The 27452-nt window shown below is 38.0% G+C and overlaps 1 protein-coding gene across 2 annotated transcripts; it reads left to right on the top strand.

Moving 5' to 3' along the window:
- The first annotated feature begins 1438 nt into the window (after nucleotides 1–1438).
- LOC108437189 (leukemia inhibitory factor receptor) lies at nucleotides 1439–23596 on the top strand. Of its 2 annotated transcripts, XM_017714130.2 has the most exons (17): nucleotides 1439–1768; nucleotides 1923–1976; nucleotides 6992–7045; nucleotides 7915–8023; nucleotides 8519–8673; nucleotides 8798–8940; nucleotides 9275–9410; nucleotides 10295–10377; nucleotides 11114–11324; nucleotides 11979–12158; nucleotides 13660–13791; nucleotides 13950–14099; nucleotides 17665–17805; nucleotides 22144–22237; nucleotides 22353–22434; nucleotides 22528–22578; nucleotides 22642–23596. In XM_017714130.2, exons 1-17 carry the CDS (start codon nucleotides 1732–1734, stop codon nucleotides 23056–23058), a joined length of 2229 nt encoding a protein of 742 aa, XP_017569619.1. In that variant the 5' UTR covers nucleotides 1439–1731; the 3' UTR covers nucleotides 23059–23596. The 2 variants fall into 2 exon arrangements, with proteins under 2 accessions (XP_017569619.1, XP_017569618.1); XM_017714129.2 differs by having other exon boundaries at nucleotides 22528–23596.
- The last annotated feature ends 3856 nt before the right edge of the window (nucleotides 23597–27452 follow it).

Raw genomic sequence — 27452 nt, forward strand, 5'->3', positions numbered from 1 at the left:
TGTTTTGTGCAAAGAATCTTAGCTGTCTACTCACATCTCTTCTAGATAGCCATTATCTCCGCCACCTAGACTTCGTCTTACTTCCCTCCAGCTCGTTGGTTTTTCGCGAAGTTATCTGAACAGCGGCTGTGCTTTTTTTCCTATGAAGACAACTGCGTAAGTGTTTAGAGGCCTTAAAGAAATAGTTCACTGAAAATCAAGTAGACAACTTTGCTCTTGCCGTAAATTTAGTCGGCCAAAATGCTTGTTGTTTGAAGTTTTCTACTGGACCTACGATGCTGTAAACAAGTAACGGGAGTCTGTCACCCAAAATCTTTCTGAGTGACCCAGGCTCACGTTAGATTAGCCCCATTGCTAAAGAATCAAATGAAGGAAGACAGATCGACTGTTAGGAGAAACGGAGAAACTGTAAATTTGAGTATTCCGTGAATCATTTCTTTAAAGGAAATTGATGTCATATTGATGAGAAGAAGATGATAAAGGACGATGTGTTTGTAAAGGTGCATGTGAAGTATGATATACTTTTTCTGTTTAGGGTTTCCAAAACGGCCGTGTCATATGATCTAAAGACAGTGTTAGTGTCGGTGTGTTTTCTATGCTGGGGCCTCCTAGGCTCTGAAGTGTGAAAATTCTCCTTCCTGTGTGTGACTGCGAGAGAGAGAGAGAGAGAGAGAGAGAGAGAGAGAGAGAGAGAGAGCGCGCCCCAAAGGAACACAACACATACATCAGCACCAGACCAACTGAAACTGCTAAAACTGAGTTGTGGCAAAAAGTCAATGTTATAATGTTCAACACTCGCAAATGTACATCTTACAAGTATCAAGTATCTTGCATAATTCGACTCTCCTGTCTTGATGCAGAACATAAATCCCGCTCAACATGAATGACCCATTCAGCAATCCAGCATAAATGGGTGTAGTTCTTGTTGCAAAGTGAACTATGAAACAACGAACAACCGAAGGAACAAAACTCAAGTTCCTTGAAAGCAAGCTAGTGACGTCATGAAAGCATGCCACTTGAAAGAACACATTCATTTCTCCATGTCTCTTTCTCATTTCTTCGGTCCCTGACTAATTTATGAAGCGCTCTTTCACGGTTTTACCCGCTTTGCTCCATGTTAACTGGATTTGTATCACTTTTCACATCAACAGTATGCCTCTTTATGAAAAGGTAACAGCTTAAAATAGTATTTGCGTCTCAATGGCGATAGCCTGCACAATAACGGCCAAGACGAAATGTAAACCAAAGGCAAACCTCTCTGAGGAACAGCAAATGAATCACGCAACGTGCACAGATATCCTCCGGTTCACCCACGATCGTTCCAGTAAATGCAGCAAGACCATGTAAAAGCTACACGTGAACGCTATTCTCGGCTTGAGGAAGTGAAACGCATGTAAAAGCTATCTTGCTTGCACTTTCTTTACGTCCCAGAGCTAAAATCCGAATGTTTATTACCTTGCCTTACATTTCAGTCGCCTATCTTTGACCGAGCGTAGCTTGTGAGCGTCTTTCACTAGTGTCGGTTGGAGGAGCTCTAAAGCAACGTTAACACACACCGAGTCTGCGTGTGAAGAGTCCCACCGTTATGTGCGCTCTGACACTCGAAACTGAAAATCCCAGCAGTGGGGACGGAGCGTGTTGACGTGTAGTGAAGAAATGTCCCTCCAGCTTCATTCACCAGCACTGTAGAGGCTAACACAGCTGAGCGGAGCCTCCTCGAAGACAGCCATCATGCGTGCACGCGCGGCCGTGCTGTCTCTTTCTTACGGTGCGTTTAAAACATCTTTACAGTTGGTCTCGCAGCATTATTTTGAAAGGACAGTAAAGTTCAATCTCGACATTATGCATTTCCACTAATTTAGTGCACTGTTCACTGAATAATCATGTGAGCCAGCTTCTCTTCTTTTTTCTGTTTTCTACAGGGTTTCTGCTCGGGTCGCTTTGGTCAGCACAGACTCTTCAGAAAGCTTCAGCAGGTTAGTTGGATGAAATTAAGCTGCAGTTTAACGGCGGCTTTCCTTTAAGCATTAAGTAGATCTTAAGGTTGGCCATGCACTGTTTACCTTGTTACACTAGTCTACACTTTTCTCAGCTCTTTCACACCTGAAACACCATTGGAATAGTTTTAAAACGGTCTCAGAGGCGGAACGTGTTCTTCGAAACACTACTGTTTTGTTTCACACTGCGCCTTACACGTTCCTTAAAAATCGACAAGGTCAAACTTGGGGTTTCGGGTTACTGAAAGTGGGGTATGCTGATTAACCAGCACCAGATCAGGAAAAACTAGTTGGTAGCTAGACGAGCATTCATTGTGCTGTTTTTTCAGAACCTTGACTTCACAACTGAGAAGCAAACTCTAACACTTAAACCTTAATTTCGACTCAGAACACAAAGCTCAAACTAACTCACATTCCAGTAATCAGTGATGTTGATAATAGATATGTTTTTATTATTTGAATTTCATTCTTTTTTTCAAATAATAAAACTAATATTGTCGTATGTAATAATATAATATGATTTGATTTATATAGCAGCATTCTCAAACTTAGTGTCACTTTACTGTATCAAACGACAAGTAGAGTACACGATGGAGCAAAATGAAAACAAACATGGTAATGCACCACATCATGCACCACCTCTACACACCATGCATAAGGAGGGGTATTAACCACATTAGCTCAGTTTATCAACAACAGAAGGCAGAGAGAGAACTTTCATTCATAGAGGAGAGTCTTCACAGCAGGGGATGGGTTCATACAGTTCTGTGGGAAATAAAACATTTGGACTTGATAAGAGAACTGATTTGTGATTCAAAGACACCAGTAGGCTGCAAACAGTTTGAGAGAGTATAACAAAAACTCCATCAATATTGGTGCACATATGTGAATTATTAGCAGCGATTTTTGCTGAATTCCATTATCCAGTGCTTTGACATATACAGGCTGCTGTGGTGAAACTGACACTCAAATAGCTCTGTGTGTCATCAGCATTGCAATGACAACCAAAGCCATGACAGGGGAAGCAAGTGCATTCTAAAGATGAAGGGGCTGAGAACGTAAAAATGCGGTAGACAAGATAGGTTTTATTTTTAAAGGAAGTAATGGAAGGAGTCACGTAGCTTATCAGTGAGAAGTCATACAGGGCTTGATAAGTTTGTTCATGGTAGCAAATGTTTTAGTCTGTTTTTGATGGAGAAATATGTATTTACATGTAATTAAGCTATCAAAGCATTCTTTTATAAAGACAATGTTGTTTTGCCTCTTGAATAAACTACTTTCAAAATGTAGAAATAATACAGAAATTCTGTTTAGCTGCTTGTGTTACTGAGCTGTATTATTCAGCAACTACACAGAAAGCAATGCAAACTGAATGACTTATTTATAAGTTATAAGCGTGGACCAGCTTGGTGGCACCCAAGCATTTAAAGAGTTAAACAGTTGATATAATCGGCTGCATATCCTCTATGCAGACAAGCCAGAGAGCCTCATTCTCAATGTATAACTTAAAAATAGAGCAGTCAAGCAGCAGCATTAAAATATACATATACAATATACTATATACTATATTTAAATACTATATTTTGTTCATTTGCTTTACAAATTTCCAGCAATGGTAGTTGTTAGAGCCATAATGGAAATAAGTGAATTATGATTTAAATTTTGATGTCTAATGTTTGTTTGAATGTTTGAAAAGATTGACTGTTGCTTATTTAGTAATGTTAATTGTTAAGTTTAATCTTGCTTAATTACATTAACATATGCATGACGTCACTCTGCTGAAGTCGTAACTTAGAGGGTTATAGCGCTGCAGTCTTTGACCGTGACTACACGGAACTAAACCATTCTCCTACATATATATAGAGAGAGAACTTTAATTTGCCATTTCATTCTTGCAACCTTAGCATTTTGGTTTAGTAAACAGCTGAAACTTTTAAAGAAGTCTCGCGTCATTGACTTAAGCTCAAGAAACTGGTCATAAACGAAACTTGGAGAAATTGCACCTACAGTAGTGATTGTATTTGTGCACATTCCTATAATATGTTCATTCATTTAAAATGTATAGAATATATAATGTAAGACAGAGATAAGACAGTGATTGTTAAAGCGCTTTGCTTTGATGAGTGAATCTTAATTGCGAATTGCTGATGTTAGTCATGTAAGTATCACTATTAATCTGACAGTCAGCTTTCATTTATTTATTTATTTACAATAATTCCACTATCACTATCTTTCAGTTCTGCTGTCTTTGTAGTGCTTTTATGATTGGCCTCACTTTCCCATTGTGTATGAAGTTTCCTTATTCTATTTTGGTTCATTGCTTTGGTCATGTTGCTCATGTACAGTCATAGTATCAGTTTCCATGTTTGATCAGGGATTATGTTAGAACAGTGTGTGCAGTATGCAGACTACGGTTTCAGAAGAAGATGGGCATGTGCACTTCTGTTGGTAGTTACAGATGCAATGACAATAGGAAACACTTTTTTTGTTCATATTTACATTATTGCTTAGGACTGTGATATCAGGTCATAAATTTTATTATTTTATCACAGTGCTTGATATCTGACATGAGAAAAAAAAGTTGATCCTGAAAAGAACTATGGCTTCTACAGTTTTGCTATACTGACTGACTAGCCTGTAAACCTGTGAAAAGTATCCTCCTTGTGTTTTTATTTTTAATTTAGTTTCTCACATAGAGAAAAACAGTATTGCACAGTATTGTCAGTATTATATTAATCCACTGGTATGTTGATGCATGTGATCAGAAATCATAGATAAATATTTTCTGCAGTTTTGATGACAAAATCACCACAGACTTAGAAAGAAAGAAACACTCAATAGAAAGTTACATGTAAGTTATCAATAAAATAGAGATATAAACTTGATACCAATACCTTGTGTAGTGTCACAATGGTAAAATAATACTATGGCAAAAATGAAAAAAGTTTGAGGTCATACAGGCATGTGGAGGCCACACACAATACTGAGCCTCATTTTGACTTGTTTTAAGGACATCACATCAAAGTTAGATCAGCCTGTAGTTTGTTTTTCCACTTTAATTTTGTGTGTGACTCCAAATCCAGGCCTCCATTGGTTAATAAATTTGATTTCCATTGATGATTTTTGTGTGATTTTGTTGTCAGCACATTCAACTTTGTACAGAACAAAGTATTCAATGAGAATATTTCATTCATTCAGATCTAGGATGTGTTATTTGAGTGTTCCCTTTATTTTTTTGAGCAGTGTATTATATATAGGGATAACTATATACTTTATTTAAGTGTGCTTCAGCATGTTAGGATATCTGTCTATTTAAATGTGCTTCCTTTTCCAAAAATACAGAAAAGTACATTTTAGGTGTGCTTTCATAAATATGAAACATACTTGAAATCCAAAATTCTCTAGATACTTCAAGTATACTATTGGTGAGCTTGTATATTTTCTTAAAGTTGTTACCTTTCAAAGAAACAATGACATTCACCACTGAACTTTCTTTGAAAAGCTCATGGAAGTTTCTGTGTCACTGTCTTTTAAATACAGTATATTTTTTACTTAACAATGAAAAATTAATATGGTAGCCATTTTGACTGGAAATTTAATTAATGAAGGGGTAGTCTCTGATTTTTGCACAGTACTCTGTATTTGTTTTACATCTCTCTTACATGCCTTTTTCTCCACTAAACAATTATGGTTGACTGTGCTCTTTCTAATCTCCAAAGCATGATCTACTCCAGCGAATATTTCATGATTAAAAACAATGTGAAATAATAATGTTCTGTATATTGTGACACAAACACTCCTGTTTCATATTATTTAATAGGAACTTATGGTACCATTTCATAGGTGTTAATGAGTACAGTCACACAAAAGTCAGAAAGGCTGGTGGTATATTTAATAGAAAATAGTACAAAAACAACATCAGTTGGGACAGGGGCATGTTTACCACTGTGCTGCACCACCTCTTCTTTTAACAACACTCTGTAAGCATTTGGGCACTTACTGTAGTTTGGAAAGTTAAGTGTTTTCCCATTCTTGCTTGATATAGTATTTCAGCTATTGTTCAGCATTAATGGTGCCATGTACACGAATGCACCCTCATACATCACGCATGCTGGCTGTTGAACGGTGGCGCTGGTAACATGTCAGATGATCTTTATCCTGGAAGATGCAGTTTTGATTCGTAAGACCACAGCACACTTTTCTACTTTGTCTCAGTCCATCTAAAATGTGCTTAGACACAGAGAAGGCAATGGCATTTCTTGATCTTATCTATTTATGTTTTCTTCTTTGCATGGAAGAGTTTTAAATTGCATTTATGGATGCAGCAATAAACTTTGTTTACAGACAACGGTTTTTGGAAGTGTTCCTCAGCCCATGCAATGATTTCCACTACAAAATTGTGTCTGTTTTTAATGCAGTGGCATGATTGTTTTTTTTTTTTTACCTTGTCATTTACAGGGTCTTTTGATGATCCCTAAGTTCTTTGCATTTTATATTTTGTTTGTACATATGGTTATGTTATTTGCTGGCACAGTCTTTTGCAGAGTGGTGAACCCCTCCCTGTCCTTACTTGTGAAAGTCTCATCCTCTCTCGGATGCTTATTTAATGCTCTGTCATGTTACCAACCTGTTGCCAATTAACCACCTGGTGTTTTTTTTAGCACTTCACAACTTTACTAGTCTTTTGTAGCCTGTCCCAATGTTTTTGAAATGTGTTGCTGGCAAAATTTCAACATTTAATTTATTGTCTTTGTACTATTGTCAATTAAATATAGGGTTTAAATAATTTGAAAATAATTGTTTTTTTGTTTTATTTACAGTTGTGTCCTAGCTTTTTTGGAAATGAGCTGTAGTAAATGTTCATTTAAGCTGTATAACTTTTACTCCAGACTTTATTGATGTTTTTCATGAATGTGTCATCACATTTTCATTTGATGCCTCAGAGATTTACCCTCAAAATGGCTTTACTGTTTACTTGCCTTGTTGTTTTCTAGTGTGTACATGCAAGAATCTGACCATCTGTGAACAGTTCTGTAACGCCACTGAAGGTAATGTGATGGTACTTCCATTTCTTTAAAAGTAAAAATGTCTTCCTTACACATCTTCCTTTGACTTAATTAGATGTTTGAAAGTAAGAGCCACACTCATTTTTGCCAAAATGGTTTACTGTTAAATTCCATCAAAGGTCTTTACAGGTATGCTAACTTGTTAGAATCAGTTTCAGTTTGAGCATGTTCTGGTTATCACAAGGTCAAACAATATCAAGGTCATTTCAGAAATAAAGCAAGAGCTTCCCTTAACCAAGGCAGGTTAAACTAGGCCCTGTCTCATGAAGTAGGATGTATTGCTTAGTCAGCTAAATTGACATTTTCTGTCTCATGACAGTATATCACTTTTTTATATTTCTATGGCAGCTTATGCTGAACACCCAAAATGCTTCAGGTTTGCAAGCAGTCATTAGTTGCCCATTTTTTTATAGTGCACATAAAATCAAGACACTAAAAGATGAATGGCACAGTGATCACTCAATCCTTTGTGATGTTTGAAATGAATGGCTAATCATGTAAGACAAAGCATGTTTCAGAAGATTCTACATAAATATGAAGAAAATAAAGGGATTAGTACAGCAAAAGCACAACTGTTTACACAGTGGCAGTATTAACAGAGAACATTGTTAACACCCTTTGTAAAATGGGTTAACTGATGTTGCTTTTCTTGGGTTTTGGGAAGTTGAAACTTAGTGAAGGATCCTAACTTGAACTTACTTTTTCATACATTCCCTTCTTTAGTATGGATATCTAGAGTTCAAGTTCGGCAATCACTAAATTGTTAAACATATTTACAAATCAGTCTGCATTTCTGTAGCGCAAAACTTCTTTACCCTGTATTTTTTCTGCCTGATTATTGTCTTTTTCAGAGATCCATGATTTTATTTGCTTTGGATGGCGAATTCAACAAGACATGGTTGATTACAAATGTGTGTGGAATCTTAAGCCATACAGGACATATAATCTCTACACAAAACAGTAAGTTGTTATTGGTAGTGAAACATGTTTACATTTCCATTTTCATGTCTAAAAACAGTTCTGTACAGTGCATTGCCTTAAGCCACATATATGAAAATAACTTTTTTTTAGTCTTGCTTGTCCTGTGTAATACTCATAAAAATAAATGTGCTAACAAAGATTATTGGTAGCACAGCCTAGAAGAACCCTCCTTTGGTTCCTTATAAAACCTTTTAATGGAAGATGGAAGGTTCATTAAATTACTTTTTTATAAATCAGTACAAGTTTGAAGAGTTCAAGTTTAAAGATGCTGCAAATAACGTAGACGTTCTATATATTATATACATAAATACAAATATATATATATATATATATATATATATATATATATATATATATATATATATATATATATATATGATTTCTTATTTTATTTCTTAAGTTTTCTAGAATGTTATGTCCAGAACCATGTAAGAAGAATACTCAAATTAACTGTATAATTTTTTTTTTATGCAGGAGACTATGTAAACAAAGGGAACTGGAAAACCAATCCTTGATCTCAAAGTCTTTTACTCTATTAAAGATAAATATGACTGCATATGCCATTGCTGCGAGTGAAGATCAGAAGAGATGCACCATCGCAAAGTTCACTGGCATTCCCTTACAAATGAGTAAATTATTATTATTATTATTTTTATTTCCAGGACAATACACAAAAAAGCTACTATCGTTTTTGTGCATTTTGTTAAGTGTTCCTTTAAATATGATCCTTTGAATCCTTTTCTTGTATTTCAGTACATTGTGACCCACCTAATGAGAATAATGTAAGATTCAAGCGAAGACAAGGCTATTTGAGTGTTACAGCTGAGTGGAGAGATAAGAGTGTAAAGCAGTATTATGTGAAGTACAGGGAACAAAACAGCACATTGTGGAAAGAGGTAAACATCTTTTGCTTATGAAATTATCTCATATAATATGTATAGCTATTTTAGTGATAGTTTTTTAGTTTAGAAAGAGAGGATGTTTTGAGTATTTTTTTCAAGGGGTATGGGGGGGGGGGGGGGTCTAAGCTAGTAATGATAAAAATAAACTTGCCGAAGATTTGTTTCAGTGAAAAACGTAACCATGTACAGGGAAACCTGCTCTTGCATCAGCACCACAGCTTCTAAATACATATTAAATGTGTCAGGAAGCCAATGGAATGAATTCTTTTTTTCTGATTCTGATTTCACTCTATGTTTGAATAGTTTATCTAATTTCCCCATGCTGTAGGTGCAGTGCAACAACAGCAAAGACTGCATCGTGGGGAATCTTACCTCGTATATGTCTTATGAGATGCATATACAATGTGTTGTCACAACAGAGTGTCCTCAGTGTCCCTTGAGTGAGGTCATTCACATCCCACAAGGTGAACTCAGTCACAATTACTCTAAAATTACACACTATACTGTACATGTTTAACTAATAGCTTTGTCCTGGATTACATAGCATTCTTAATGTAGATTCTTTATTAAAAGGAAAATGTAGGCCTAGATTCAATATACAAGCAAGAATACTGTCTGATTGCTTCATGTGAAATGCAATAGATTGGTAGTGAACACACTCAAAAATCTTGTTAATAAAAAAGGGATCACAGAGCAATATCTAAACATCACTCCAAACTTGACATACAGTAGGACTTTTCCATTATGTGGAGGTTCTTATTAAGAAATACTCATCACTTTTACAAATACATCCAATGACAGGTTGTTTAAGGACCCAAACATGTTTCTTCTGTAGCACACTGGAAAAAATGTTGGGTCAACTTTTAAGGCAATTCACCTCACAGTTCAACTCAACCTGAGGGAATTGGAATATGTCCAGGTAACTTAAAAAGGTATGAAGTAAATAGCTTTAAAATTAAGTTGACCCAACTTTTTATTATTTTACAGAGGAGTGTTTTTCAGACCACCCCCTATGCCCCTCCAGCTCCCATCACATGCAAACCAGGTATTATTTGTTCTTAATAGCTTGGTTCAAGTGAGCTGGGAGCGGAGACAGATCAAAAACTCTAACCTTCTGAAAGGGAATGGGGAATAATTTGAATACTACTGCTATAGATGAAGCATTTTGAATCCCTGAAGAACCTTTCAGTTGATTTTGTAAATGAGATGTGTGAGTGTAAAGAGCCTTAAATAACCTCCAGTTTCAATTCCAATTAAACTTTTTTCTCCTCCAACTGAGTCCAAAATCATTGTGGAAGCTTTATTTTTTTAAATGTTTAAATTTATTTCTGTGCTGTTTTCTCTCCAGAATTTGTAGACGCACCAACCATAAAAGAAATTAATGAGACACCTTTCAACCCTGGACAGAGAATAGTAATTGTGAAGTGGCAGGTATAGTTAAACTATTTTTACCTTTTTGTCCACAGTCTTCAGTCTTTTCTTGCATAGGACATTCAAATTTAGTTTATTATAAAAATCACAAATACAATTTCAAAGTGTCAGAAATTCAAACCCTGGCTTTGATGTCTGGTGTCTGCAGAACAATTTATTTATTTTTATTTATTATTATTTTTTATTCTTTTTTAATTTCGGGACCTAGAGTGTCTCTTAGAACCAGCTCAATTGTATCTATCTGATATTTCAGGACATTTACTAATGTAGTGCTACATGATTCAGCCATTCAGAAGAACTCTGATCTTTATTTTCAAGCCATTCAGTTGAGGATTTGCTTGTTAGCTGATGCAACAGAACTGGCAGTTAGCTAAGCTGCCGGATAACATTGTGCTAGCAGCAGCTTGGAGTGTCTTGGAGGAAGCAAGTACTATACTTTACCCTCCCTGCTTGGTAGCATAATGTGATGGAAAGAACATGCTAATGAATTAGACAAAATCTAGAAGAAAATTGGGTGAAAATAATTTTTTTTTTAAATTAAATCAAGTTTTGTTGTTTATTTATTTGCATTTCTTTCTTTCGTTTTTTCTTTCGTTTTTTTACAAGTGTAGGAATTTCTATATGATTTGTTTATTTTGACTAGTTGATGCAAAATGCAAACTACTCTTGCCTAGGACATTGCAGTGCTGCTTATTTCAGACTAATTGTCTTTTTCATGCTTGTGTCCTGTTTTCAGTATAAACACAGTGAGGCTGTGGAAAATTATAATGTAACTATTTGGAAGGCATCTGGTGAACTTGCTGAAGTGAGCAGTTACATCCTTAAAACACAGACTATGAGCCTGATTCTGTGCTATTCTGCCTACATGATCAGCATCAATGCCTTCAACAGAGCTGGATCATCTCCTCCTGCCTATGAAGTCATAAAAGCCAAGATGAATCAAAGTGGTATGTCATAAATCCCCTTTCCTCACATATTGTTTGCAAAAATGTAGTGGCATTATTGGCATTATGTGTTGGTTACATTATGTCTTTTTAAGGCTGTTGTGAGAAAAAAGTGCAAACCGTTTGGAATGATCTGGATGTCTAAATGAACAGTTCCTAAAATCTGAACTCATCTTCACCTAAGTTGTCGGTCAAAAAGCCAGTTGGTGATTTCTGCCACTGTAAAATTTTTTCTTTGTCCTTCAGCAGCTAATGGTATCTAATGGTTGTATTGGTTCAGGCTGTGGTTTAGTAATGTGATTCAACTTCAACTAATCATCAAATATGACAGTTCAATGGTTGTGTATTATAATCGGTATAACTAAACACCTAAGCTAGCCAGTAATAGTTAACTCAACTGGCAATCATGGTAAATATGTCACAGTATGCTTCAAGAACACTAAACTACTGCATGTTTTAAAAAGTACTGTCTGGCTTTTTTGAATGTGACACTACTGTTTTATTGTTGCATTTTGTCCATTATAATTTGTTTACAAGTATTACTAAATATCATGATACATGTCTTTAAGTGTATAGATTTTTTGTCATATTTCACATCTATATTAAAGTGCCATGACATTGTATATCAGTCTAACAGATTATGTTTGGTTTCTGCAGCTTTGGATGAAACTTTTAATGTCAGTGTGAAAAGCAATAGCAACTTCCGTCTTTCATGGAATAAAATGTTGTCCCAGGAGTATGCCTGCTATTCTGTAGAATGGTGGAGGAGTGGGGAGAAAATAAGTTACGAGTCCTTCTTTGTGAAGAAAGCCTACCATGACGTCAGAACTAAGAATGGTACCTCACTTTCCTTTTAATCTTCCCTTTCATCTAATATACAGTACTGAACAAAAATCAGAGGCCAGTCTTTAATTTTTTGAAAATGCCACAGTACATGCTGATTTTTCAGCAACAGGAAAAAGGTAGAAAACATACCCAAAGTTCAGTCTTAGAACTTAGTTGCATTTTCTACTTCTCACAATCCACGTAACCTCAAACCCCATGCTTAGGAACGTTTGGGAGTGGCCAATCCGTTGTTCTAAGAAGCAGCTTCTTTTGACTGAAAGGCATGTTTTGGCCATTTTATCAGGGTGCAGGGTTGTGGTAAGAGTATAGTAAGATTTATTAAAATTTGTCTGTACCTACGAGCATTCATGATGCCTTCAATCAAGATTAGATCATCATCATCTCCAGATGATGTATTTCCCCAAAACTTAAAGCTTCTAAGATAATTTAGGATTTGGGAATTTGGAGAACTCTGTGGTGGAAATATGTAATATTGTTATAATAATACAACTTGCATGAGAACACAATTGGTTTGTTGTTTGGATTGAATCTGATGATTGGAAAAAATCTGACGATTAATTCAGTCAAAACATGACTTTGAGGATATAAGGGTATTATCTACTATAGTCATCATATCCTCTTCAGTATAATGTTGATTTTGCATTTAAGACCTAAACTTCAAGCCAGACTTTCTTTTTGAGCCTGTGCATGTGACGTTAATATGTAATATAAAAACGTTAACATAAAAGTTATGTGCTATATGATGCTATTGTATTTTTTTTACTTTAGTTATGGAAAATAAAAGTTTTTCTTTAACTTAGTTTTTTTCTTTGACTTTCTCCTTACTTATGTAACTGGATTATGTAAAATCCACTCTCCTGGTCTCTCACTTTTGCACAGTACTGGAGATTTTAACACTTTAATACTCAACTATAAAGATAAATATTTAAAACATGAAGACTGAACAAGTGTTTGTGTGGCCTGAAAGGAATTTGGACAGGATTTGTTGTTTTATATGGTATTTTAAACTGCTGTGAAACCCAAGTGATTATTTTATTTCAAACACTTAGCAAACACCAGAACATCCATCCATCCATCCATTTTCTAAGCCGCTTCTCCGTCAGGGTCGCGGGGGGCAAACACCAGAACAGTTTCCACAATTTCAAAAAAACATGCTTTTTACATAATGTAAATACAGAAATCCTTATCTTATGTGTCACTGTCTATACCAGTAATTACCAAAACTTTCAACTTTCAAGACATGACACTGCTTTCCGCCTCTATACTCTTCTCTGTGTAGAGTGTGTAACCTTAAAATTGTTTACAAAATGCAGCGGCAACAGATCTTAACAAAAACAAGAAACTGGCTCAAAGCATCACTTAATATAGGCTTTAAAATACTTTCACTTGATACTCTAAATGGCCTAGTGCCTGTGTAGGGCCTGTTAAGGGTATATATGCAGTGCTCCACAGTTGATGAAACCTTTTTCTTTCCTTTTGTGTGATTTTGTAGTCACATTTCAGCCCTACAAGAGATACCACTTCTTCCTGCATGCCAGGCCAGATAAAGACACATGCAACCTGAAGAACATCAACGACAGTGAGAAGACCTATGGAACAGCCAGTGTCTACCTCTTAGAAGGAAGTCAGTTCAGTTTTAAATATGCCATGAACAAATAGAGCTCATTTGTGCACACATTGGTTAGAGTGCAATAAACATGTACACATGATTGTGTAATGTCAGTAACATACACTTGAAATATATCATATCCCACTAAAATATTGAATTTCAATGTTTTCTAGCACCACTTACTGCTCCTGGGAACGTAAGTGTCTCTAATGTCACCCAGAGTTCCTTTGTGCTTAATTGGAGCCCGGTGGCTGAGGAGGACCTGCGTGGTTTCCCACAAGGCTACATAATCTACTATGGTGATGCACTTGGCAACATAAAAAGTGAGTGAACGGTTACATTCAACAATGTTGTGATCAAACGTATTTCCCCTAATCATCATTCAGAGATTATGAATTTTTACTCCCAGAGTAGCTGGGCCACATGAATGTCCCAGTTCAGGACAGTAAAATGGATCAGCATGTTGAATTGAAGGTTTACGGGTGCTACTGTTTTTTTTTTTCCCCACTGTATACACAGCGCAAAAAAAAAAAGTATCTGGTGAAAAAAATCTCATCAAAACTAATATATCAATAGAAGACTGTTGTAATAACATTAATATTATTTTACTTATTTCTAGACATTTTTCACAACAAGTTTTAAATATTTTTTTCCTCAAAATTCTTACAGCCAGGGTTTGATTCCCTGGCCAGGATCTATTCTGTATAGAGTTTGATTATTTTTCATCCGGGTGCGGGTTTCCACCCTTTGTCTTAGAAGTTGGGTGCACCCAATCCAAGTAATCCCACATGCAAATTTAGACCCATCAGTTCAAGTCTTATATCACAGCATCTGTTTTCTGTCTTTTTTCTGTATTTTTTGTTTTTTTCACAGCATTGTCCTCTTACAATGGAAGAAAGAATGGAAACATTTTCTTGCACACACACATCTTTTTAAGAAAAAAAAAGATTTTCTTGGTTTTCCATCTGTGAAAGACGAAAGCATTAAATACTGGTTATGTGATGACGATGACAGTTTTGGTCATCTACCAGGTCTCGAAAAGACAAGTTGAAAAGATTTTTTTATTTATTTATACACACACACACACACACACACACACACACCCCTGGTTGTTAGGGTTCCCATTTTCCCATTTTTTCCAGGATGGAAAACTTTCCACTTTTCTTATGTAAGTGGATTGTCTCATATCTTATCTCCTCAGAAATGTCTCCTAAAAAATAAATTATCATTGTTTTAACTTAACTGAAGAGTGGTCTGAGTTTTGCACAGTAATGTATATGGTTCAGCTAGCATAGATATTAATACACTTGAATTACAGCTGATAATGTCAGTGCAGACAGTGGGCGTCACCTTTGGGCGACTTTTTACTTTTACTCCACTACATTTCAAAGTCAAATATCTTACTTTTTCCACCATTACATTATATGAAACCCATCATTCCTTTTGGCTTGTGTGTATAAAAACAATACGTAGGAAGCACGAAGCAAGAGGACCAGTCAGAGTACAGCACACTTTGTTCTGAGTTTGTTTTGACCTGTTAGACATACCCAAGGCAAGCATATGGTTCAGTGTGTCTATACCGACAGAAATGATTGAACTAACTTAACTGTAACTAGACGACAATACAGAAATATGTACGCAGTTATGTACAGTTGGGACCAGCATGTGTCTTTTCTGAGTTTATACAAACACTTTCATTTTATGGTAAAACTTGTTTTGGCTAGTTTGTTTATCAACATAACATACAGTATAGTAAAAGAAAACATTTGTAAACCTGCATTTAAAGTTATTAAATTTAAACTTCTAAGTTGCAAATGAGTCAAACAAACTTTGCTTGCAAAAAGTTATTGCAGAGCCACTCTGTTCTACCTGATGGAAACTTATTTGTCTGTGTTTTGTGCTTATGATCATTTTAATAGACATTGGTGACAGACTAATGACATTCTATTAAAAGATCTTTTTTAATCCAAAATGAGTTAATGAAGCAAGTCTTGTTACAAAAATGGTAATAGGACATTAGAGTCATAATCTTTTAGTACTTTTACTTTTGATACTTAAGTACATTTAAAGGCAAATACTTTTACTAAAGTGGATTTCAGGGAGGACTTCTACATTTAATGCAGTAATATTGGGTGTCTCTACTTTAACTCAAGTAGATGATCTGTACTTTGTCCAATGCACTGTAGATTTGTATGTTGCTCTTTTGTTATAAGGTGCTACAACTACAATCCTGATGGTGCAAGACTGTATTGTAGAATGCGAAAGTTATGAAAAGGTATTCTGAATTAATCAGGTATTGTCCTCATGAGAGAGACATGAGAAAAATAAACAGGTTCGAACAACCAACACAGCATAACACCAACAAAGACTAGCAAACACAAGGGGCAAACAGGGCTTAAATACACAGGGAAAACAAGGGACAGGTGGAAGACAGGGAGACAATCAGGGGCGGAGTCCTAAAACGAGGGGGCTAAACCAAAACAAACGCACATGGACAGGACTGGGAGGGGAACAGGCATCGGGAACAGGCACCGGAAACGGGCATGGGAACAGAAACAGGAGACAGAAACGGGAGACAGACACAGCAATAGAAGAAACAGGAACAGGATGAGGACGAAACAAGGAGGGAGGACGAGGAGGCACAACACAAAAAGACGCCGAACAAGAGACCACTGGAAAAACAGGACGAGGGAAACAAGAACGGACCACAGACCACACAAACAAGAGGGGAACACGAACCAAGACCGAAACAGGAACCGACACGGAAACAAAAGGATACACAGGAACAGGAACCATCACAGGAACGGGTACAGACACCGAGGGGAAAAAGACAAAACCAGGAACAGAACAGGGCAGAAACGAAGGAACAGAAACGGAAGACCCACAAGCAGAGACAGAAACAGGAGAAACAGGAGGCCCACTGGAAACAGATACAAGCGAGGGCGGGAACAAAGAAGCTGTAATGTTTGCGTGGGCGGGCGGGCCTGCCACGACGTCCGCGGAACCAGGCTTGCCGCGGAGCGCAGCCACGGGACCAGGAACAGCTGCTCCAACCTGAAGGAACAGACAGACAGAACCCATTCCCAATGCTCACTCGAGTTATTAGCAGCTCACAGTGGCGCTTGAAAGCGAGCCGAGTACCATAGAAAGGGTTTTCTGAATGTTCCCTCCATCTAGCCCCATCTTGCACTGCAGGTCGCTCCTCCCTGTAGTGTTGCTCAAGACGGGCAGACCCAAGGTGCTTACCTGAGCTCTCGTCGTCCACCTCGAAGACGGAATGGTCCTTCGCCTTCCTACGGGACCGATGAGATGCTCGTGATTTGCTGTCTCCAGCTTGGTGGCGCTGGGACACATTGAACTCGGGCTGCTTAGAAACAGCCAGTGTTTCATCCCAACAGAACAACCACATACAGGAGTCTCCCTTACTCGCTGCGTCCTTTGGAAGCTGGTCTTTCTGTAATGAGGAGTGAGGAGGTAGACGCGAGATAAGCGAGATTTATTAAGGGCAAAATCCAGGGTCATAGTCTAAACGGTCCAGGTTCACATAGCCAAGACAGATAGATCGAGAGTTAGACATGATGACAAAAAATAAACAGGTTCAAACATGTCAAACAAACAGCACGAAATGAACAAAGCAAACAAATCAAACGAAGACAAAGTCAAGACAAAGGGCAAACACAGGGCTTATAAAACAGGGATAACGAGGGGACAGGTGAAAACAATCAGGGGCGGAGTCAAAAAACAAGGGGGCTGAACTAAAACGCACATGGAAGATCCAAAACAAAGCACATGGACAGGACTGGGAGGGGCCAATTGTGACACCATTGTTGTTTTTTTGTTGAAAATGATTTGTTCTCACATTTTTGCCTGTCACTTTTTTTTTTCCAGACATCACAGTGGGTCCTCATACGAACAGCTACAAGTTGATTAATCTGCGAAGCCGAAATGAGCATCATGTACAGCTATCCGCATTCACGGCTGCAGGAGAGGGAAAGCGAAGTGCCTTAACATACGTTAAAACAAACCCAGGTAAGTTTTAGCTTTTACTCTTGCGTTTATATTCAACATAACCAGAAAACTGGAGGTGCAGTCAACCAAGAAGAAGCCAAATGATGGCTTTTAAAAAACCAGCATATTAGGTGAAGGGAGCACTTACACCAGTAAGAGTTAAGCACAGACCACACCTTTAAATGTATTTGAATTTATTAGGTCATATCAGTAGTAATGCTAGTGTCTAGTTTGGCCTAGCTGGCCTTTATCCGAGTCAACTGATGTTGTATTGTCAGATAATGTAACCAGGAGTACTGATCACATTCTTGTGAAGTAATTTTGACAGTACTTTAAAACACTTAAGTAACTAAGAGGAACAGTTGGGAAGAATGAGGTGAATCTGTTCCTGGTGTATTGAACTTAAGAAAAATAGGTGACCTTTCTGCATTTATCTGCTGTGCAGTCCTGCAGATTCCGTCCTAAATATTACTTGATACAGGAAGTAATTTGACATCCAATCATTTACGTCTTTTACCAAATCAAACATTATTATATTGTCTGGTTAGGCTGATATACCGATGATTCTACTATTAGTTCCAAATTAGTTAAAACTGCAGCCTGCCAAAAAAAAACACACCTTATGTAAAACAACATTCAGACCTTAGACATTTACAAGAAGTGAGTGAAAAGTCCAAAATGGATTCAGAACCAGTTTAGAATGAACCATATACATTTGTTTAATCAGCATAGCAGTAGAAGCTGGTAGCATATATAATGAGAATACTAGATGTTCTAGAACAGAACCTCATGGGACACCATTTTTTAAGTGCCGATGCTTCAACGTTTACATTTACAAACTGATAGTCAGGCAGGATCTTATCCAAGAGAGGTTTATTCTTGTGACTCCAACAAGGTTTTATAGCTTATCTATTAAAATAGTGTAGTCTGTAGTTTTAAATGCAACATTTAAATCAAGGAAAACTTGCAAGGATACATGGCTCTGGTCAGAGAATAATAACAGATTGGTTATTAATTTCACCAGTGGTGGACAGTAACTAAGTAAATGTAATTCATTACTGTACTTAAGTAGTTTTTTCATCCATCCATCCATCCATCCATCCATTTTCTAAGCCACTTCTCCGTCAGGGTCGCGGGTAGTTTTTTCATGTATCTACTTAAGTGTTTCCATTTTGGGTGACTTTTTACTTTCACTCCACTACATTTTAAAGTCAAATATCTGACTTTTTACTCCACTACATTTTGTGAAATCTGTCGTTCCTTTTGGTTTTTGTCTATATAAAAACGTCAAAAAACATGTCGAAACAAAAGAAGCGCAAAGCAAGAACACCAATCAGGGCACAGTGGTCACTTTTTTCTGAGCTTGTTTTGACCTGTTGGTCATACCAACCCAGTGCAACCACACAGTTCAAAATTTTGGGAGCACATACGTCACCTAAGTGATGGAACTAACCTAACTTTGTGTAAATAGACCATAATATAGAAATATGTACACATATGCAGTCGTGACTGTCATGTTTCTTTTTTTCTTTATTTATACAAACACTTTCATTTTATAGTAAATTAGTTTTGGTTAGTTTATGAACAGAGACCTACAGATCAATACAGTAAAGGAAAACTTATTTGTGAACCTGAGTTTAAAGACAGTTTTTATTCAACTTACAAATAAATCTTAAACTGAAAATTTGCTTGTTTGTAAAAGTGATTTCAGAGCCACTCGGTTCTACCTGATGGAAACTGTTTGCCTTCAGTGTTTTGTGCTTATGATCATTTTAATAGACATCAGCGTCACTAATTAATGACATTCTATTAAAAGACTGGTTTACTAAGAGAGTCACTGGAGTATTTTCACCTAAAATGAGTTGATGAAGCGAGTCTTGTTATAAAAATGATAACATTACACTAGAACCATAATTTATATTTTAGTACTTTTACTTTTGATACTTAAGTACATTTGAAGGCAAATACTTCAGTACTTTTACTCAAGTTGAGGTCTAGAGTAAAAACCTTTACTTTTACTGGAGTAATATTTTACCTTGGGTATCTCTATTTTAGTTCAAGTACATAATTTGTGTACTTCGTCCACCTCTAAATTTCACTAATGCTATATCTGTACTATAATGAGGCCTGAATCCTGGATTAATTTTTTCATGTGTGATTCTCATTTATAGGTATGAACTTAGCTGTTGTGATACAGTTTTCTCCAAAATCTCCCATATAAAGGGAGTTTTTTATATACAACCCCAATTCCAATGAATTTGGGATGTTGTGTAAAAAATAAATAAAAATTCAAAACGAGTGAATATTTGGAAAACAATAAAGTTTATCCATTTAAACATTAAATATCTTGTCTTTGTAGTGTGTTCAATTGAATGTAGGTTGAAAGGGATTTGCAAATCATTGTATTCTGTTTTTATTTATGTTTTACACAGCGTCCCAACTTCATTGGAATTGGGGTTGTAGGTCTATAATTTGATAGCTCAAGGGCAGGTTACTACAAATAATTGTTAAAAGTGGAATTGGATAGTGTGTGCAAGCAGAAAGTTTTTAGGAAGAAATAATTCTAAAATGGCTCCACCAATTCAAGTAGGATAAAGGATTCCAGAGTCTCTGCTGTAGTTACAGTTCTCAGTACCTGCATCGACTGCATCAGGGAGTAGATTTCTTAAAGCTAAACATGCAGATTCATTTTTGTCTAAGTTTAAATTTTGCTATTTTATATATACACTGCTCAAAAAAATAAAGGGAACACTCAAATAACACATCCTAGATCTGAATGAATGAAATACTCATTAAATACTTTGTTCTGTACAAAGTTGAATGTGCTGACAACAAAATCACACAAAAATCATCAATGGAAATCAAATGTATTAACCAATGGAGGCCTGGATTTGGAGTCACACACAAACTTGAAGTGGAAAAACAAACTACAGGCTGATCCAACTTTGATGTGATGTCCTTAAAACAAGTCAAAATGAGGCTCAGTATTGTGTGTGGCCTCCACATGCCTGTATGACCTTCCTACAACGCCTGGGCATGCTCCTGATGAGGTGGCGGATGGTCACCTGAGGGATCTCCTCCCAGACCTGGACTAAAGCATCCGCCAACTCCTGGACAGTCTGTTGGTGGATGGAGCGAGACATGATGTCCCAGATGTGCTCAATCAGATTCAGGTCTGGGGAACGGGCGGGCCAGTCCATAGCTTCAATGCCTTAATCTTGTAGGAACTGCTGATACACTCCAGCCACATGAGGTCTAGCATTGTCCTGCATTAGGAGGAACCCAGGGCCAACCGCACCAGCATATGGTCTCACAAGGGGTCTGAGGATCTCATCTCGGTACCTAATGGCAGTCAGGCTACCTCTGGCGAGCACATGGAGCGCTGTGCGGCCCTCCAAAGAAATGCCACACCACACCATTACTGACCCACTGCCAAACCGGTCATGCTGAAGGATGTTGCAGACAGCAGATCGCTCTCCACAGCGTCTCCAGACTCTGTGATGTCTGTCACGTGCTCAGTGTGAACCTGCTTTCATCTCTGAAGAGCACAGGGTGCCAGTGGCGAATTTACCAATCCTGGTGTTCTCTGGCAAATGCCAAGCGTCCTGCACGGTGTTGGGCTGTGAGCACAACCCCATCTGTGGACGTCGGGCCCTCATACCATTCTCATGGAGTCGGTTTCTAACCGTTTGTGCAGACACATGCACATTTGTGGCCTGCTGGAGGTCATTTTGCAGGGCTCTGGCAGTGCTCCTCCTGTTCCTCCTTGCACAAAGGCGGAGGTAGCGGTCCTGCTGCTGAGTTGTTGCCCTCCTACGGCCTCCTCCACGTCTCCTGGTGTACTGGCCTGTCTCCTGGTAGTGCCTCCAGCCTCTGGACACTACGCTGAAAGACACAGTAAACCTTCTTGCCACAGCTCACATTGATGTGCCATCCTGGATGAGCTGCACTACCTGAGCCACTTGTGTGGGCTTGTGTCCATCTCATGCTACCACAAGTGTTAAATCACATTCAAAAGTGACAAAAACATAAGGCAGAAAGCATCGGTACTGAGAAGTGGGCTGTGGTCCCCACCTGCAGAACCACTCCTTTATTGAGTGTGTCTTGCTAATTGCCAATAATTTCCATCTGTTGTCTATTCCATTTGCACAACAGCATGTGAAATTGATTGTTAATCAGTGTTGCTTCCTAAGTGGACAGTTTGATTTCACAGAAGTTTGATTTACTTGGAGTTATATTGTGTTGTTTAAGTGTTCCCTTTATTTTTTTGAGCAGTGTACATGAAGTCTTAGTTACTGCGGACTATTGTTTTTTTTTGGATTCAATTACACAAAACATGTGAATGCATGCCATCTCCAGATGCAGTAGCAATAGGTGGAATGCTCGCAGGAGTTGTCGTGGGGATCATCGCTTTGTTGCTGAGTGTTCACTTCTGCTGCCGTCTTCTGCATAGGTGAAGTCACAGATGGTTCTGAGAATCACTGTCAAAACATCACTTTCTAGGTTTTATCTCATTATTCACACAGCCCTACCAGTATGATCATATCTAACATATGCCTGCTACTTAGATCCAAGAATCTGCTATGGCCAAGCATACCAAATCCATGCAACAGTAATGCTGTGCAGAAAATTGAAGGTGGCCCCGAATTGGTAAGTACACAGAGTTTGAAATTAAGCTTAAGAAATGAAAGACATGCATCTTCTATGAATAGATGGTGCCATCTTTGTTTTTTTTTTCCTCAGGAGTTGTTTGAGCCCCTCTACAGACAGAATCTTGAGGAGACTGAGGAACATGTAAGTGTGGTAGAGTTCAAAAAGTATGCATGCTGTTCCAGCAAACTCACTGTCATTTCACAGGACTGTACAAAGGCAAACCTTACTCCTGGTACGGTGGCTGAGGACACTCGGACTCAACAGTCTCCTAAACTTTTAACCACCACAAATTCTGTGTCTGCTGAGGCCATTCTCACAGACAGTAACAAGAATGATTCTGCACCTGTCCCACCCATTGACACCAGTGACAGCAGTGAAGACAGCACAGTCAACACTACGGTTGACGCCTCAAATACAAGAGCTGTTGACTGTGTCTCCACAACTGTAGCAAAACCAGCAGTGGTCTTTGTTAGTGACTACACTACCATGGAGCTGTTCCAGCAAATTTCCAAGGCTGGGGTTCAAGATCCTTCCAGCCAGATAGGGGACTCTGACACAGCGCCCTCAAATTCAGGACAGGACTACATTCGCCAGGCTCTCAGTTTTGAGGAGAATTTGTAACATGTTAATGCAGACTGTATTACTGTGCACCAACTTTATGAAATGTATGCTGCAAATATAATTATAAATCTATTTTCAGAATAATCTGCAGATATTAATAAACCAGAATGTCTTCATATATGTACATTAATTTAGGGTTGCCAAGACATCCAAATATATATATATTGGTGAAAAACAAGCATCTCCAAAATAACAGGAGAGGGCACTTACTTGTTCCTTACTTTAAGTGTAAATTAATGTAAAGAGATTTCAGTGTAATTTTGGAGCATTTCTATGTTTCCAATCATCATGAAATTTTCACATGAAGTAAAGGACAGCTGCTGAGCTCAGTTGATATATTCAGGTATTCCCATGAGTGGCAGTCCATGGAGCCCAAGCACTGTGACCTTATGTGCCAACATGGGGCTTTGCCTTTTATACAGACAAATAAACAGTTTTCATGATTTTTAAGTGTCTATGTAGAACTATGTTTCATTTCTGAACAGGTTGACATTTTGACCTTTGTGTTACAAGCAATAAACTTATAATCAATAAACAAATAATCCACAATATTTTTGTGACCAATCTTGTAATTGCGAAGTTGTTCAGCTCTAAGCACCTGATGGCTATTATTTTTCTCCAGTTTACAGACAGTAATGGTTATGATTTTCAATTAATTTAAATGTATTTGTAGGATGGTGACAGCTTATTGGCCAAAGGTGGCCATCTATACCATGCATGTATTCATACTCTTACACACTACCTCAAAAACATAGTATGCCCAGTTCCATCATATAGCTAGGGGTTGACTGATATGCTTTTTCCAGGGCTGATAACCGATACTCATTATTACTAATCAGAGACATACATTTCACCATAAATTTGATGTTTGTAGTGTGAACATTCACAAGAATGTAATCCTTTCATTTTACATAAAACATTTAAACAAAATCAGAATATTAGAAAAAAAAGTGCTTTGAACTTTAGACTGTATAGGTTGCAAAAATAGTAACTTAAACATGATAGTTATCTTCAAACAGAAGATAATAAATAGCTCTCAATGACATGTAATAGTCAATGTTGTTTGTAAGAAAAATGAAGCTCATAAAATGGGCTCAGGAGTAAATAGATATGCAGTATGAGTTACTGGCAATGTTGAAAGGACACACATCAGGGGTGGAGCTTACCTTTCAGTTTATGGGTGCAAGCAAGAAAGCAAATGTACACCAGAACTGTAAATGTACCCCCTGTACAAAATATTATAATAAGCATCTGAGCAATGCAGTAAGAACTGCCTTAATGTTAATGTTTATTTCATTTTTGTATTTCACACAACAAATATAGCTGGACGTGTTGAATACATCAGATGTATTCTGACTGGCTGTTGAAAATGTGCTGCATGGTTTGATGGAAACGGCCTAAGCAGAGTTGCGGAGATAGCTGTCGGTACTTTTAATGACTGAAAACATAAATGAAGATGACCAGAAATCATCTACATCTTATTTATTATACATAAAACAAGTTACGATTTTGCAAATAATTGACTGCTTTCTGGAGGCTTGTCTGTATTCACATCACTAAAGAAGAAGTGTTTGTCTGCACACTGTGTCTGCTCCACACACAGAAACCTTACTGTCACTAGTGTGATGTTTCAGTCAAGGTTCAGGCAGCACACACGAGTCACGCCGGCCCAGCTGGAGTGAGAAAAATTACAGTTTTTTTTCCAACTGCAGTGATAAACCTTGACAAAACCTGACTTTCTCTCGCTGTGGAAGCACAGGCAATACTGTTCACTCCCTCCCTGCATCTCTCACAAACACTGAAAAGCACATTTGATTGACACAAGACGGAACATCGACTGTGTTCGAAATAAGTTATACTGCTCACGTACTAATTCTGCCCAAAAGTAGTATAGAGTTTATTGGCTGACCTGAATTTCTCAGGTATGTCAAAAGACACCTGGATGAGATACTGCTCTGGCAAATTTCCGTGATGTATTGCATCCCAAAATGCAACGCAGCCATTCCAGGGGTACATACCGCTGGAATATTTTTAATAGCTCTGGATTCAGCCTATAGATGTACACAGATCAGGCATAACATTATGACCACCTTGTTTCTATGCTCAGTGTCCATTTTATCAGTTACTTACTATATAGGTACACTTTGTAGTTCTACAGTTACAGACTGTAGTCCATCTGTTTCTCTGCATACTTTGTTACCCCCTTTTACACTGTTCTTCAGTGGTCAGGACCCCCATGGACCCTCACAGAGCAAGTACTATTTGGGTGGTGGATCATTCTCGGCACTGAAGTAACACTAACGTGGTTATGTGTTAGTGTGTGTTGTGCTGGTTCAATTGAATCAGACACAGCAGTACTGCTGGAGTTTTTAAATACTGCTGGACTGAGAACAGTCCACCAACCAAAAATATCCAGCCCACAGCATCCTGTGGGCAGCGTCCTGTGACCACTGATAAAGGACTTTTGCATGACCAACGCAAACTGTGCAGCAGCAGATGAGCTATCGTCTCTGACTTTGAATCTACAAGCTAGACTGACAAGGTAGGAGTGTCTAACAGAGTGGACAGTGAGTGGACACTGTTTAAAACTCCAGCAGCACTGCTGTGTCTGATCCACTCATACCAGCACAACACAGACTGACACACCATCACCAAATCTGTGTTGAGAATGATCCACCACCCAAACAGTACTTGCTCTTTGAGGGTCCATGGGGGTCCTGACCACTGATGAACAGGGTAAAAGGGCGCTAAGAAAGTATGCAGAGAAACAGATGGACTACAGTCTGTAATTGTAGAACTACAAAGTGCACCTATATACACTGCTCAAAAAATTACAGGAACACTTTTTAATCAGAGGGGGGGGGGACGTTGTTAATCAGTTTGAGCTGCTTTGGTGTTAATAAAAAACAACCCCCAAAGCAGGAATGGTTTAATAGGCCATTGACATTTTGTCATTTGTCATCTTTTCTGACTGATTTTTCACTAGTTTTGCAGTTGGCTTGGGTCAGCGTCACTACTATGGTGTGGTACCTGGACCCTACAGAGGCTGCACAGGGAGCCCAACTCCTGCAGGACGGCACATCAATATGTGCCATTGCCAGAAGGTTTGCTGTGTCTCCCAGCAGAGTTTTTAGAGTATGCAGGCAGTTCTTGGCGGATGAAGGGATTGATACCGTTGATTGGCCTCCCCCCTGCTCGCCTGAACTAATTCCAGTAGAACACCTCTGGGAAATTATGTTTCGGTATATCTGATGCCGCCAGATTGAACTTCAGACTGTCTAGGAGCTCAGTGATGCCCTGGTCAGGATCTGGGAGGAGATCCCTCAGGGCAACATTTATCATCTCATTAGGAGCATGCCCCGACGTTGTCAGGCAACAACAAACATACAAACTACTGAGTACCATTTTGAGTAGCTGCAATGGAATTTCGGCTGAACGGACTAGCCAGCTGCATCATTTTTTTGCTTTGATTTTCGGGGTGTCTTTGAATTCAACCCTCTGTAGAGTGACCATTTTCATTTCCATCAAACGATATGGCATCCTTTCGTACCTAACACATTACCCAGTCCATATCAGGAAAGATATTCTGCATGATTTTTTCCCATTGAGATCTGATGTGTTTTCAAATTGTTCCTTTAATTTTTCGAGCAGTGTAGTAAGTGGAGTTGATAAAATGGACAATGAGCATAGAAACAAGGAGGTTGTCATAATGTTATACCTGATCAGTGGACATACCTAGATGCCACGTTGTCTGTTGTTCTCTCTCTGTGGCAATATGTCTGCACAACCGCCATGTTAGAGGCGGTTCACTTGTATTGAGAGACGATGAATTCTCAGAATTAAATTGGCCACAACTTCCTTATTTCTCAACTGATTTTCACCATATTTGTTTTGTTATAACCCTCAGATATAGATTAATCTAGGTTGCACAGAACACTCTTGATAGCTTTTAGAACGTGTTAGCCGTCTAGCAGAAAAGTATTCAGTCTGCACCTGATGGTAAATTCTGAGATCAGCATAAGCTCCGGTAGAAACATAATCTCTCTCACATATCAGCAAATCCATCAGTGTGTGAATTACTTCTAATCTTAATACACATAAAAATAAAATAAGTCCCGCAAACCACAGTAAGAGGGACAAGGCTAAAGATGGCTTCACATTCGAACAAGAAGCTGGCAAAGAAGCTAACTTCAGGTTCATGTAAGGAGGTGCTGACGTTAATCTATTATGAATATCTACATGGATTAAAGAATGCTAACCTAGCTATAGCATTTACCATTATTGTAAATAAAGAACTACTACATAAAGTTAAGAAACAGCATAATTTTGGATAGTATCTTTCTTAAACTGTCGCTCTGTAATGGTACTGGATGTCATGCCTGGCTGGACTCAGT

The sequence above is a fragment of the Pygocentrus nattereri genome, chromosome 23 (genome assembly GCF_015220715.1).
Source record: "Pygocentrus nattereri isolate fPygNat1 chromosome 23, fPygNat1.pri, whole genome shotgun sequence".
Classification (NCBI taxonomy): domain Eukaryota; kingdom Metazoa; phylum Chordata; class Actinopteri; order Characiformes; family Serrasalmidae; genus Pygocentrus; species Pygocentrus nattereri.